General features: G+C 38.4%; 1 protein-coding gene across 1 annotated transcript; it reads left to right on the forward strand.

Moving 5' to 3' along the window:
* Positions 1-11,935: 11,935 nt before the first annotated feature.
* Positions 11,936-12,892, forward strand: LOC308502979 (large ribosomal subunit protein uL18-like; the record flags this gene model as incomplete). The annotated part of the gene is made up of 1 exon (XM_081061609.1): positions 11,936-12,892. The coding sequence occupies one exon, from the start codon at positions 11,936-11,938 to the stop codon at positions 12,827-12,829; it is 894 nt and encodes a 297-aa protein (XP_080917735.1). The 3' UTR covers positions 12,830-12,892.
* Positions 12,893-15,708: the final 2,816 nt, after the last annotated feature.

Consider the following 15,708-nt stretch of genomic DNA (forward strand, 5'->3'; position numbering starts at 1 on the left):
TGGGCATTCAGAAAATATTTGTTGAATGAAGCGATCTTTGAGATACCTGGATTACATATTGCTCACACTGATGTTGTTCTTTGAAAGTTTACTCTGCTTGAAGACAGTATCATACAATTTTACCTATATGAGGTGTGATTGAAAACTATGGTGGATGTTTAAATAAAAAAAAAATTTATTACGGTAAAAGACATTGCCATTAATTCCCCTCCAAATACTACCTCTCACTTCGAACACACTTATCCCATCGTTCTTGCCACTTTCTGAAGTAGTTTTGAAAGTCCTCTTTCGTGAGTGTCTTTACTTCATCCTCCATGATGACAATGCTCTGTGTCACACAAGCTCTGGTATGGCAATTTCTGCCAAATAAAAACACTTGACAGAATGTCATCCACCTTATTCACCAGATCTAGCACTGTGCAACTTCTGGCTCTTCCCCAAAGTCAAAATGACCATGAAAGGAAAATGTTTTGAATCAATTCAGGACATAGAGGCAGCCACGACAGCACAACTAAAGATACTCACAAAGAGGACTTCCAGAACTGCTTCAGAAAATGGCAAGAACGATGGGGTAAGTGTGTTCGAAGCAAGGGGGAGTTTTTATGAGGATTTTAGGCAATGTGTCTTTTACTATAATACATTTTTAAAAATTTAAACATTCACTGTATTTTTTTTATCACACCTTGTACTTAGGCTATATTTCTCTTCAAATGTGTTAGTGATCGTTTCATACTTGTAGTTTTAAGTCATTTTTGGTAAAAATGAGGCACTGATACTTTTATCTTTATTATTAGAAAATGCCTTTTCTATCCCTCTCTATCCCTTAACCCCTCACTATCAGCATTAGCACTTGCATTTCTGTTTCCATCAAGATAGTGAGTGAGACAGTTGAAATTGTTAATTTATTTAAGTGGATCAGGGTGCCATCCTGAAAAGAATCATGTGTCAGTTGGTAAGGTGGATGTGGAGGGTAGACAATGTCAAGAGAGTGCTGTCCATACTTCCTTTGCCTCTCCTTCTTGTTATGTGTTGATTGCAAAGATTCTTGGTGCTGGAAACAGCCAGGGACTCTCCACAAGTATCATATCCACATTGGAATGGAATAGCTCACCATTCTGCCATTTTGATTTGGGAGTGGGTCATATTTGAAAATTCCAATGGCCATTTTCCTCCTAATGTTGAACATTCCCATACTGGAGATTCATATTTTTGTATGAAGTTTGACACTCCAGTTTTAGGCATGGGGATACTGTTCATTGAAGCTACACTTTTACTGTCTCTCAGCATTACTTCCTGTTTCAAATTTCCCTTAGGGATAGGGTTGTCAGATAAAATACAGGATGCTCAGTTAAATTTGAATTTCATATAAACAGTGAATCATTTTTTTAAATTAAAGTTTATTGGGGTGACATTGTTAGTAAAGTTACATAGATTTCAGGTGTACAATTCTGTAATACATTATCTATATCAACACCTAGAGTCAGTTCTCTTTCCATCACCATATGTTAGACGCCGTTTACCCTCTTTTAGAGATCCCCTCCCTCCTTACCCTCTGATAACCCCTAAACTATTGTCTATGTCTATAAGTTTTTGTTTCTTCATTTGTTTGTCTTGTTCTTTTGTTGTTTTCAATTTTATATACCACATATCAGTGAAATCATATGGTTCTCTACTTTTTCTGTCTGACTTATTTTGCTTAGTATTATAATCTCAAGATCCATCCATGTTGTCATAAGTGGTACTATTTCATCTTTTCTTACTGCTGAATAGTATTCCATTGTGTATATATACCACAACTCCTTTATCCATTCATCTATCGAAGGATATTTTGGTTGTTTTCATTTTCTTGACCACCGTAAATAAAGCTGCAATGAACATTGGAGCACACAAGTCTTTATGGATAAATGTTTTCAGATTTTTTTCTGGGTAGATACCAAGGAGAGGGATTGCTGGGTCATATGGTAATTCTATTCGTAATTTTTTGAGGGACCTCCACACTGCCTTCCATAGTGGCTGCACCAGTCTGCATTCCCACCAACAGTGTATGAGAGTTCCTTTTTCTCCACAGCCTCCCCAACACTTGTTACTATTTGTCTTGTTGATGATAGCCATTCTAACTGGGGTGAGGTGATATCTCATTGTGGTTTTTATTTGCATTTCTCTAATGATTAGTGATGTTGAGCATTTTTTCATACTGCTGCCTATCACCATGTACAAAAATTAATTCAAAATGGATCAAAGACCTAAGCATAAGACCTGAAACAATAAACTGCATAGAAGAAAACATAGTTACTAAAGTTATGGACTTTGGGTTCAAACAGCATTTTATGAATTTGATTCCAATGGCAAGGGAAGTAAAAGCTGAAATAAATGAATGAGACTATATCAAACTTAAAAGCTTCTGCACAGCAAAAGAAATCATTGACAAAATAAAGAGGCAACCAACTGAATGGGAGAAGATTTTTGCAAACAGTGCCTCTGATAAAAGGCTAATATACAAAATATACAAGGAACTCATACAACTCAACAATAACAAAAACAAACAAACCATCCAATTGAAAAATGGGCAGAGGATCTAAAGAGACATTTCTCCAACGAATAATTTTTTAATATAAGCATGTCCCTTGCAACATTTGTGACATACGTGCACTAAATTATTTATCATTTGTCTAAAATTCAAATTTGACTGGGCATCTTATATTTTTATTTGCTAAATCTGGCAATCCTACTTAAATAGAAAAGTCACTTGGGACTGTGAGGTTGAAATTCACAGTTTAGGTCATCTGTAGGATACATAGCAATATAAGCCTGTCTCATGCTGGGAAGAGAACATGAAACCTCTGTAGTGTATCACCCTGGCAAGAAGTAAACTTTTTTTGCCAGCATTTTCTTTTCAAAACACGTGCCAAAGTAATTTCTTAGTTTGGGATAATGAATTCCAGATCTTTTAATACCATGTACTGTAATTAGCTGGATAATAATCTGTAATTATTCAGGGAAAGTGAGCCCATGTATAAATTATTAGAGTTGTAAACTCTGCTCTTTCAGTGGAGGAACTTTTGGCCTTTCCTGATGAGCAGTGGCATTCAGAATCCTCTGATGAGTATTTAGCTCTCTCTGCTGAGCCATCAGCCTCCTGTCTCTGCTATCCTCCTAGACCTCTCTCATTTTCTTTGGAGGCCAGGCAGATGAAGCTGGATTTGCTATGTCAGTAGATGGCATGGAGCCCAGACCAAGCATACAAAAAGCCATGTAAGTTCTGTGAAGCAGAAGGCAAGGTAGGCACTTCTACAGCAGTTAGGGATGCAGGTGTCCACGTAGCCTGGACACTGGGAACCAGTCAGTGGAAAGTGGAGGATGGTCTGTGTGAAGGGTTCTTTGGCACAAATCACCTCCCACAGATATCACCCTGTGATATGCTTTCTACACATAGCACCTCCATCCAGAACAACAATTGTTGGAACTGCAAAGTTAGTAAAAGTTTATCACTGCAGTTCACTAGTTTCTCCCCAGTAGCTTTTTCATTTCTATAATGCCCCCATGTCTGCTTAATCACTAACAGCTTACTTATTACTCTCTAAAGAATTTGGAATATAAAGACAGAATCTGACAAGGACTTTTTCTGGCCTTTATTCAAGAAGCAAGTCTCTAGCAGTGAAAGTTCAAATGTTATGGAGACTGTTGGGGATATATTCTAGCAAGTAGGAACATTCTGGTGGTCCTTAGTTCATGTCACATGAAAAGTGATAAAGGAAAGTCATATCCTAATCTTGGTGGTTGTTGAATAGCTCAGAAGAAATATGAGGAGGACCCAATACAGCGACAAGTTGTCCTAGAACTCATGACCTGAAGTTGCCATGATGGTGGTTCATTGGTCAGAGGACCAATGACGGAAGTGTCAGATATCCAGGAATCTGAGAAGCTCTTAAATCTTCTCTGAGTACAGCAGATATTTGTATGTTCACGGTTAAAAGATCCTGATAATTTGTTTTATATATTAAGTATGAGAGGGAAAATGAGAGGGGGAAATAATCTCAATAATGCTTATGGTTATTGAATGCCAAGGTAACTTATTATTTTTTTTGTCGTTAATATTTATTCAGCAATTATATATCATGTAATTCTTACAAATATCTTGGCATCTTATGAGGTATGTAGTAATGTTCACTTTTTTTTTTATTAGTTTCAGGTGCACGAGACAAGGTAATACTTAGACGTTCATCATTGATATCCCTCACACTGTGGACCCCCCGCCCCCCACCCCCCATCCACTATCCCTCCGACATCGCACCGAGCCATCACATTATATATATAAAATTATAGTTGGCATTCATTAATATTTAGCTTCCAGTGTATAGTGCTGTGATCAGGCATCTACATCATCCCTGAGGTGGTCTCCCAAATGGGACACGTGTCCATCGGATACCCTACAAAATCTTTACATCATTATTGATTACGTTCCCCAAATTAATTTTCAAAAACCCCGTGGCCATCTTGTGGTTACCGACTGTTTTATAATCCCCTTACCTTCCCCCTTATCCCCACCCCGCTGCCCATCTAACAACCCTCAGTTTTTCATCTTTGTCCCCAAAACTGTTTCTGATTAGTTCATTCACTTATTCTTTTCTTTACATTCCGCATATAAGTGAGATCATATGGTACTTGTCTTTCTCTTTCTGACTTATTTCACTTAACATAATGTTCTCTAGATCCATCCATGTTGTTGCAAATGTTAAGATTTCTTTTTTCTTTATAGCTATGTAATTCTCCATTGTATAAATGTACCACAGTTTCTTAATACAGTCATTGACCGATGGGCATTTTGGTTGTTTCCTTGTCTTGGCTATTGTGTATAGTGCTACAACAAACATAGGAGTGCATACAGATTTTTGAATTGGAGTTTTGGATTTCTCCGGATAGATGCCTAGGAGTGGAATTACTGGATCACAGGGTAGTTCCATTTTCAGATTTCTGAGATACCTCCATACTGTTTTCCATAGTGGCTGCACCAATCTGCAATCCCACCAAGAGTGCACAAGCGTTCTCTTTTTTCCACATCCGCGCCAGCACTCCTTGTTTGTTGATTTATTGATGATAGCCATTTTGACTGGGGTGAGGTGGTATCTCATAGTGGTTTTTATTTGCATTTCTCTGATGGTTAGTGAGGTTGAGCATTTCTTCATATGTCTGTTTGCCATCTGTATGTCCTTTTTAGAAAAATGTCTCGTCATGTCCTCTGCCCATTTTTTAATTGGGTTGTTTGTTTTTCTGGAGTTGAGTTGAGTGAGGTTTTTATAGATTTGTGATATTAATCCCTTATCAGATATATCGTTGGCAAATATCCTTTCCATTCAGTAGGATCCCTTTTTGTTTTATTGATGGTTTCCATTGCTGTGAAAAAACTTTTTAGTTTGATGTAATCCCATGTGTTTATTTTTTTTCTTACTTCCCTCGCACGAGAGGATATATCAGTAAAAATCTTACTTCGGGTAATGTCTGTCAAGTTTCTTCCTATATTTTCTTCTAGATATTTTATGGTTTCAGATCTTACATTTAAGTCTTTAAGCCATTTTGAATTTATTTTTGTATATGGTGTAAGGGAGTGGTCCATCTTCATTTTCTTGCATGTGTCTGTCCAGGTTTCCCAGCACCATTTATTGAACAGACTGTCTTTACCTCATCGTACATTCTCGCTTCCATTGTCGTAGATTAAATGGGCATATAGGCATGGATTTATTTCTGGACTCTCTATTCTGTTCCATTGATCTATGTGTCTATTTTTATGCCAGTACTATGCTGTTTTGATTACTGTAGCCTTGTAGTATAATTTGAAGTTAGGTATCGTTATACCTCCCACTTTGCTCTTATTTCTCAAGATTGCTGAGGCTATCCGGGGTCTTTTATGGTCCCATATAAATTTTAGGATTATATGTTCTATTTCTGTGAAAAATGCCATAGGTAGTTTGATAGGAATTGTGTTGAATACGTATATTGCCTTAGGCAGTATGGACAGTTTAGCTATATTAATTCTTCCTATCCATGAACATGGAATGTGTTTCCATCTATTTATGTCTTCTTTCATTTCTTTCTTCAGTGTCTTATAATTTTCTGGGTACAGATCTTTTACTTCTTTGGTTAAATTTATTCCCAGGTATTTTATAGTCTTTGGAGCAATTGTAACTGGAATTGTTTTTTTAATATCTCCTTCTGATATTTTATCATTGGTATATGCAAATGCAACTGATTTCTGAATATTAATTTCGTATCCTGCTACTTTACTAAATTCGTCTATCAGCTCTAATAGTTTCTTGGTGGAGCCTTTGGGGTTCTCTATATATTGTATCATATCATCTGCATATAATGATAATTTTACTTCCTCCTTACCAATTTGGATGCCTTTTATTTCTTTTTCTTGTCTGATTGCTATGGCTAGAACTTCCAGCACTATGTTAAATAGAAGTGGAGATAGTGGGCAAACTTGCCTTGTTCCTGATCTTAGGGGGAATGGTTTTAGCTTTTCCCCATTGAGTATGATGTTAGCTGTGGGTTTGTCATATATGGCCTTTATAATGTTGAGATATGATCCCTCTATTCCCACTTTCTTAAGGGTTTTTTATCATAAATGGTTACTGGATTTTATCAAATGCTTTTTCTGCATCTATTGATATGATCATGTGATTTTTATTTTTCATTTTGTTAATGTGGTGTATCACATTAATTGATTTGCAGATGTTGAACCACCCTTGCATGCCAGGGATGAATCCCACTTGATCATGGTGGGTAACTTATTATTTTAATCCTTACAGTATCCGTATGAAAATATCATTAAACTCATTTTACATTTTAGCAAACTGAGACTCATTGAAGTTAATGATTTTCCCCAAGTTAATGAGTGGTGTGCAATTCTGATTTGAACCCAGGTCCATCTACTTCCACTTTGTTTGGGGAGACTCATTGTGATATTCTTTTGTTAAGGTTGGCCCTGGAGTGGCACCTGACAAAGAACCTGCCTCTGTTTAGAGACTGGAGGGGCCTTAGAGATCATCTAGTGCAAGTTCTTACATTTTGAAAGTTAAGAATCAGAGGCCAGGGCCTCTAAGTCACTTGTATAATGTCCCTCGATTGTGTAGAGGTTAGTTGGAATGAGAACCCATATTTCCTATCAGCATTGTTTTCATTTAACCACTCTAGTCTTTCTGCCCTATGTTGCAGTCACAACATAGGTTTTGGTTGAGATTTGACTATTTGTGTATTCTTGTATGGAGTATGCCTGTTTTTGTGACCTCTGAAGGGGACAGGAATCAGGTCAATCTTGTTTTCTTTTTGCATCTCCCTGGCCAGTACCAGGAACAATGAGGAACTTGATGTTGTTGTTGTTGTTGTTGATGATGATGATGATGGTGATGATGAATCCTTTAGGTCCCTTTGATTGAAGACACATAAATGCATCTTCCAGGCAATACATATAACAAGAGACTAAATCATAAACAGTAAAAAATTGTTCCTTCCTCTATAGATCAACACCTAATACCTGATGGGTCAGTTGGTTGGGTAGAAATACAAACCACGTTTGAGGGCCACATATCTAGTGTTTGTTAATTTTTCTTGCCTACAACCTGATTTCTTTTAGGCCCTGGGATTTTGTTATGCATTGACTCATGATATTTTCACAAATATCACACGACTGTTAGGATGAACAGGAGGACAGATTTTTTTTTTTCCTTTTCTGCTTTTAAAGTTCTATCAAGTACTCTTAGAATTTAGTCAAAGACCTATTCAGCATTTAAAAACTCTAACAGGAATACTGAAATAGGATGCATTCTCATTGATTCATTTTAATACATGTTACTGACTTCCTCCTGCAGCTCGCGCATTGAGTAGGAGGCAAGGGAAATATAAAATTCAGTCTTATTTTGCAATGTATTTATAATATAGTTGACAAACATGTCTGAAAATCTACACAATAAAATGAGGCCAAATAAGTGACAAATGAGTGTTATGCATGGGAAGATCAGAGGAGAAAGGTTGTTTTGAGCTGGCGTGGACCATAAAGACTTCAGGAACTAGACAGAATATAAACTGGATCTAAGGTTCATTTAGAAGATTAAGGTGACACTGAGAATGGTCAGCGTGTTTGTCACACTCTGAAGAACAAGTGTTGGATTCAAATGGCCTTGGTGAGTTAGAGAAAAGGGCAGAAACTGACAAAGCAGAGTCCAAGAAAACAGAGCCCATTTGTTTACACAGGGTAGACAAAAAGAGAGGGTGTGGTTCATTTATTCTTTCAACAAATTTTTGTTAAGCACCTATTAAGTGCAGTAAACAGTAAAAAACAGTAAAAAACACTAAGTGCAGGGGATACAGTGGTGAGCAGAAACAGATACTATATCCTGATGGAGATATTGGGGGGAGCACATGCGTTTTGGGGTTCTGTATATGTCTAAGTCTATTATTTAAATTCTCGACAATGAAGGATTGAAAGACTGAACTTCCTAGAGACAGAAAAAGGTGGGAGGAAAGTGGTTGGTGCTTTTGGACAGACCAAGACAAGGGATCAGTGAGTAGAATAGCTGACAATAAGTCAGTAATATGGCACTGTATTATTATTATTATTGTTGTTATTACTATTATTGTATTAAAAGCAAGCCTAACACTGGCCTTGCAGTAATAAAAGTCTCACTAGTTAAGCAAGTGTTTACATTATATGAAGGTAAATAATTTTTGTTACCTTCAGCATCCAGAAATTTTGTCCTTCCATGGATTAAGACCACACCAAGGAAAAGAAAACAAAAGGGTCCACTCTTTTCTATCTCAGTCCTATTCCACCTGCCTTCTACTTCCAGCCCCCTCCTCACCCAGGCCTTCTCTCAGAAATACATTAAAATACAGAGACCTGTAAGATGCCCTCTAGAGAAAGACTTGTACCCCTTCAGGTTCTCCACACTTGATTTTGCTCTAATTTCAAGTTGTCCTTTTTCTTTCCTGAATTTGACCAGCACAATACCCTCAATGTTAGTGGCTTCCTGACTTCCAGCCAGGGAGCTGCCAGGGAGCTGCCATCAGAGTTGAAGCTGGAACCCATTGTCTATGCATACAGGGAAATTCGCAGAACAATTACTGTGGCACGTGATTGTTCACAATTTGGTGGACAATAGCCTTGCTGACTGTGTGCACTGCAAGATAATTTAGCTCTGAAGTGCAGAGAATAGCAACCAAGTCCTTTCTTGCGGACCCCTGGAAGTGAGAGCCACAGCCACAGCAGCTGAGTTCAGAAAATGACACTGGGGCAGTTTTTAATGTTTGAAACTGTTACAGAAGGTTTGTCAATGTGCTGTTTTTCCATTGTTTTCCTTTTTGCTGTACAGACATGCAGAGCTCATCCATTCTGTCACCCGTGTGGTTTAGGGTTTAGGAGGGATCTGTCAGACAGTCAGCCCACACTCCTTCTACTTTTACGGCTAATGCATTTTAGGGGTAGGGACATGTCTTTGAGCTAATTCATAATGAAGGATGAAAGTCACTTAGCAGGCTGAAAAAAGAATCTCTCTAGAACAAGTTCCCCCCCCACCCCCATGATAGATACATCACTTGTCATGGATTCTACTTAATTTTTTTAAATAATAAATATTTTGGTCTTTCAAAAATCTCTGTCACCTTTTCCTAGAAAGTTAATATCCTTTAGATAGGGAATTAAGGGATATCAATTTGAATGCCAGCTTTGAGACGAATGACCTTGGTAACCTTGGGCAAGACTCCCTCGTGGTCAGTGGGGTTCCATTTCCTCATCTGTATGTAGCTGCTGGTGTACCCCTTTGCCGAGCCTACACATGGATTGGACCGGGGATCCTGGCAGCCCAACCCCACCTTCTACTGGTTCTATTCACATGAAATTAAATTCATGAGGACCTCTTCCCCCTTCTCAGTCAGGAGGGAAAACAGGACATTTCTGTAAAGATACAAGGGCAGCACAAGACAAGATTAAGACAGTGAAGGGGCAGGGAATTTCATTAATCATTCAAGGGGCAGGTGTATTCATTTGGAGCCCCCAGAGCAAGAGAAGTTAGAGTCAGAAGCTGAAGAAACTATTTTGGGGATCATCTTAGTGAGGCCTCAATGCTCCTTCGGGGCTCAGTCGGCACAGTACAGCCCAGAGTGGGAAAGGGGCTACTCTCTTTCACCCACCACGTGCAACAGTTCCGAAGTGGGAATTCAAACTAAAGCCTTTCTAGGTTTGGTGAGGTTGACTGCTCTTTAAGAGAGTTACCAGGAAAAGTGGTGCCAGGAAGGGATCTCTAGCTCCCTGCCTTGCGCAGTGAGTATCAAAAAAGACAATCTTTCTAGAGAAACAGGTTAGACTGCCAGTGCTGGCTGGACTTCTTGGCTATAATGTATCACTCCTACAGTCCCAAGCTTGGCATGCCATCAGAGAAATAAATTTTTATAGTGGGGAATATGGTGAGGAAATTTGATCAGCCTTGCATAAAAAGAAGGAGTTCAGAAAATGAAAGGTTTTCTTGGCGGATTCTATCTTCGCCTTAAAAAAAGCCCTTGAACTTTGTCTGAAACATGCCTCCTGAGAGGTATGCTCTAGGAGGAAATAAAGGATGTTGACAATTTACATAGCTTTTCACTGGAGTGTCTTCATCTGATCTGGCAGACAACGCTGGAATTGCTGTAATGCAGAGCTCATGTATATTTAAGTTACTCAGAAATATGGAAAAATGTAGGACAGTGTAGATTAAGTTTAAGTCTGACCAATAGGTAGGGATTGAACACTCTCTATCTATGTGTGTCATTGTTCTTATAGAAATCTGTAGTCCACTCATTTTCAAACTGTTCCACAGAGTCCTAAATTTTCCTCAATGCCTACGTAGAGGACACCCCAGTAGAACTAGAGAGTGGGGAATGGTGTTGGTGGGAGAGGGAGGCCAAGGGCATGGGATTTGTGGTCTCCTACCTACATGTCAACCAAAGCAGCTCTGCCTTGAATATTGGGCCACTGCTTATGGCTTTGTTTAAACAAAGCATTACTTGGCTGAACCAGGGCCATTGTGATAGAAGCTGTGGCTGGAAGGAAGGAATTAATTCAGAAGTGCCTCAAAAAATGATTGCTAGGAAAACCTTAATGCAGGGCTTTGGTGCAGGCTCAGGATGCAGTGACAACATGAATAGCCTTCTAGCATTCTGGGCTCATGGGCTTCAAGAGAAGAGGAAGAACTCCAAATCACTTGGAATAGTCAGTAAAGCCCTTGCTATTGTGGAGAAAGTACAGTCAGTGACTTCACATTTCAGAGCATTGTCTAGGTAAAGGGCAAACATCATCAAGACTGTAGGGAGCTTCACCCCACCCTGATGTGTGCGCGTTTCCAAAACAAGGGCCAGGGACTTCTGAAGCAGAAAATTCACCATGCTGTTATTATTGGACAGAAGCTGGCCATTTCTGCAAGAAGACTGCAAGTTTAAGGAACCTGTAGTTAATGGTTCAGAAGCAAATGTTCTTAAGAGCATGGGAACTATATACTCTAATCTTCCTCTCTAGCACCTAATCTCCCAATTAACCAATTTTTAAATTCCTAGGTAATAGAGCTTGTTCCTCAATTGCCTCATATATTTGAGGGCTGGTGGAACTCTTGAGGAAGGGATATTGAAGTCCATTAAAATGGAGTCCAATTCCATTTTCACAGTTGCTTAGGCTATAAACCTTGGAATCTTCCTTGAGTTTCACGTCGGCTACTTTTGTTGGATCCATCTTCAATATGGGTTCAGAATGACCATTGTTTCTCACTCTTCCTTATTACCACTCTAGTCAAATCTCCTTTCCCTCTGGATTCCTGCAGTAGTTTCCTAATTTGCATCCCACATCCACCTTTTATTCTTAGTAGAGAAGCCAGTGACTATTAAAATGAGAGAGGGACGCGGTGCTCTGTTCACCAGGATGGGATTTGTTAAAGTCGTCAAGAATAAGGCCTACTTCAAGAGATACCAAGTGAAATTTAGAAGACACCGTGAGGGTAAAACTGATTACTATGCCCGGAAACGCTTGGTAATCCAGGATAAAAATAAGTACAACACACCCAAATATAGGATGATTGTACGGGTAACCAACAGAGATATCATTTGTCAGATTGCTTATGCCCGTATAGAAGGAGATATGATAGTTTGTGCAGCTTATGCTCATGAACTCCCCAAGTACGGTGTGAAGGTTGGCCTGACAAATTATGCTGCAGCATATTGTACTGGCCTGCTGCTGGCACGCAGGCTTCTCAATAGGTTTGGCATGGACAAGATCTATGAAGGTCAGGTGGAGGTGACTGGAGATGAATACAATGTGGAAAGCATTGATGGTCAACCTGGTGCCTTCACCTGCTATTTGGATGCAGGGCTTGCCAGAACTACTACCGGAAATAAAGTTTTTGGGGCCCTGAAGGGAGCTGTGGACAGAGGCTTATCTATCCCTCACAGTACCAAACGATTCCCTGGTTATGATTCAGAAAGCAAGGAATTCAATGCAGAAGTACACCGGAAACACATCATGGGCCAGAACGTTGCAGATTATATGCGTTATCTAATGGAAGAAGATGAAGACGCTTATAAGAAACAGTTCTCTCAATACATAAAGAACAACGTAACTCCAGACATGATGGAGGAGATGTATAAGAAAGCTCATGCTGGTATACGAGAGAATCCGGTTTATGAGAAGAAGCCTAAGAAAGAAGTTAAAAAGAAGAGGTGGAACCGTCCCAAAATGTCGCTTGCCCAGAAGAAAGATCGGGTAGCACAGAAGAAGGCAAGTTTCCTCAGAGCTCAGGAACGGGCTGCTGAGAGCTAATAAACCAAACAGTTTTCTATGAAGATTTTTCATATAGACATAAATAAAGTTATTAAGCAATTAAAAAAAAAATGAGAGGAATGTGTGTCATTGTACTTTTGTGCTTAAAATCCCATTTCACTCATAGTAAAACCAAATGTCTTCATAATGACCTATAGGGCCCCTCTACTTGATCTTTCATTATTTCTCTGAGCTCATCTCCTATTCTCTCCAGCTACACTGGCCTCCCTGTTGTTCCTTGAGCATTCGGGACTCACATCTGTCTTAGGGTCTTTGCACTGTCTGTTCCTTGTGCTAAAAATGTTCTTCCCGCAGATGTCCACAGGGTTAATTTCTTCATCTCCTTCAAGATTTTGTTCAAAAGATATTTTCTCAATAAGGTGTTGTTCCCTGACTACTCTATCCAAAGTTGTTTCCACCCCTACATTACACACTTGCTATCATGTTTCCCCGAAAATAAGACCTAGCCGGACAATCAGCTCGAATGCGTCTTTTGGAGCAAAAATTAAAGTAAGACACAGTCTTATTTTACTATAAGACCCAGTCTTATATTAATTTTTGCGCCAAAAGACACATTAGAGCTGATTGTGCAGCTAGGTCTTATTTTCGGGGAAACAGGATACTCCTCCTTACTTCGTTCTACATTTTCCTTTTTTCCAAAACATGTCTTATATGGTTCACTTGTTTTTATGTTTATTTTTTATCTTTCCCTGATAGTACGTAAGCCCTTCAGGACAGCTCACTACTACATCCAAGGTGCCTAAGATCACGCCCGGCTCAGTTAGGTGCTCCATACAATTTCTTAAATGAATGAATAAGGGAGTTAGCAAGATTCTTCTAGTGTCTCTTCTACTTTAACGTGGTGTGATTCTGTGATAAGAATAAGAAGCATTTCTTACCAAACTTTGTTTTCTGGTCAAACAATATATACTAGATTTGGGAAGTTAGGTAACCAATTGCATCTCTTCTGATTCTAAAAATATTCTTGCAAGGACTATTTAGCACTATTATGGTCTTGGGGGTAACTTCTAATGTCCTTACAGTTATTTTTCAGTGATAACGTTAGAAAGAATAAAGAGGAAAAAAGAAGCAGGTGATGAGGACTAAGTCCCTCATCCTAAGGAGAAGAGTTCTTGTCATTACATGGGACATGTGGTAAGGTCGCTCCTAAGCAGTTACAGCTAACATGAGTACCCTCATCTGTATTGGCTGATATTTCTAATTGTAAATTGATAAACTAGCACTTGGACATCCGACTCAATCTTGTATGTATTTTAGGGAATGAGAGTTAGTTTCTCAGGCCTGAGTGGGACCTGGAACATGGTGACTCTATGTGGTGAGGACCTTTGAGGTTCTGTTCAACTCTTGCTCATGGTACCTGACGTTGTACATCTTCCTTTTCTCAATCTACTAGTTTGATCAATAACATGCCTATTTGGGAAAGTGGAATAATTTACATCTGTATTAACTGGAATTACTAATAAGGAAGTTCTTAAAGAATAAAAATATGGATTGTTTAAAAACCATGTGAAGGTTGTATTTGAACCTTAATTTTATAGTTTCTACCAACTTCTTACTGTATTCCCCAAATTTGTTCTATCTATAGAAAACATCTTCAGAAAACTGAAATGAAAGTAAGCAACAGAGGCATAACACATGGAATATTTTTTCCTAGCTTTATTGGGGTATAATTAACAATTAAAAATCATATATATTTAAGGTGTACAACTTGATGATTTGACATACATATTCATTATGAAATAATCATCATAATCAAGCCAATTAACACATCCATTACCTCACAGAGTTAGCACAGTTTTTTTGTGCTGCGAACACTTAAGATCTACCCTCTTAGCAAATTGCAAGTATACAACACAATATTGTTAATTGTAGTCTCAGTGCTATACATTAGATTTCCAGAATTTATTCATGTTGCATAACTGAAACTTTTTGGCCCTTGGCCAACATATCCCCATTTCTTCTCCCCCAGCCCCTGGCACTTACCATTCTAATCTCTACTTCTATAAGTTTGACTATTTTAGTTTCCACATATGAGTGAGATTATACAAATTTATCTTTCTGTGTCTGGCTTATTTCATTTAGCATAATGTCCTTCAGGTTCATCCATGGTTTCACAAATGACAGGATTTCGTTCTTTTTTATAGCTGAATACTATTCTCTGTGTGTGTGTGTATAACATCACATTTTCTTCATTCGTCTTTTAATGTATACTTAGGTTGTATTCACATCATGGCTATTGTGAATAATGGTGACATGAACGTGGGAGTACAGATATCTCTTTGAGATCCTGATTTCATTTCCTTCGGGTAAATACCCAGAAATGGGATTGCTGGACCATAAGGCAGTTCTATTTTTAATTTTCTGAGGAACCTCTATACTGTTTTTCATGATGCCTGCACCAATTTATATCCCACCAACACTGTACCAGGGCTCGTTTTTCTCTATATCCTCACCAATGCTTGTTATGTTTTGTCAATATGACGAGGTGATATCTCATTATGGTTTTTGATTTACACTTCTCTGATGATTAAGGAAATAGTGTACCTGTTGGCCATTAGTATGTCTTCTTTTGAGAAATGTCTATTCAAGTCCTTTGCCCATTTTTAAATGGGGTTATTATTATTTTTTTTATTTTTATTTTTGCAATTAAGTTGTATCTGTTCTATTTTGGATGTTAACCTCTTATCAGATATATAGTTTGCAAATATTTCTCCCCTTCCACATGTTGCCATTTTACTCTATTGGTTGTTTCCTTTGCTGTGCAGAGCTTTTAGTGTGACACAATCTCATTTGTCTGATCTTGCTTTTGTTACCTGTGCTTTGCTGTGACATCTAAAAGAAAATCATTGACATGGATT

The sequence above is a fragment of the Rhinolophus hipposideros genome, assembly GCF_964194185.1.
Source record: "Rhinolophus hipposideros genome assembly, chromosome: 10".
Lineage (NCBI taxonomy): Eukaryota > Metazoa > Chordata > Mammalia > Chiroptera > Rhinolophidae > Rhinolophus > Rhinolophus hipposideros.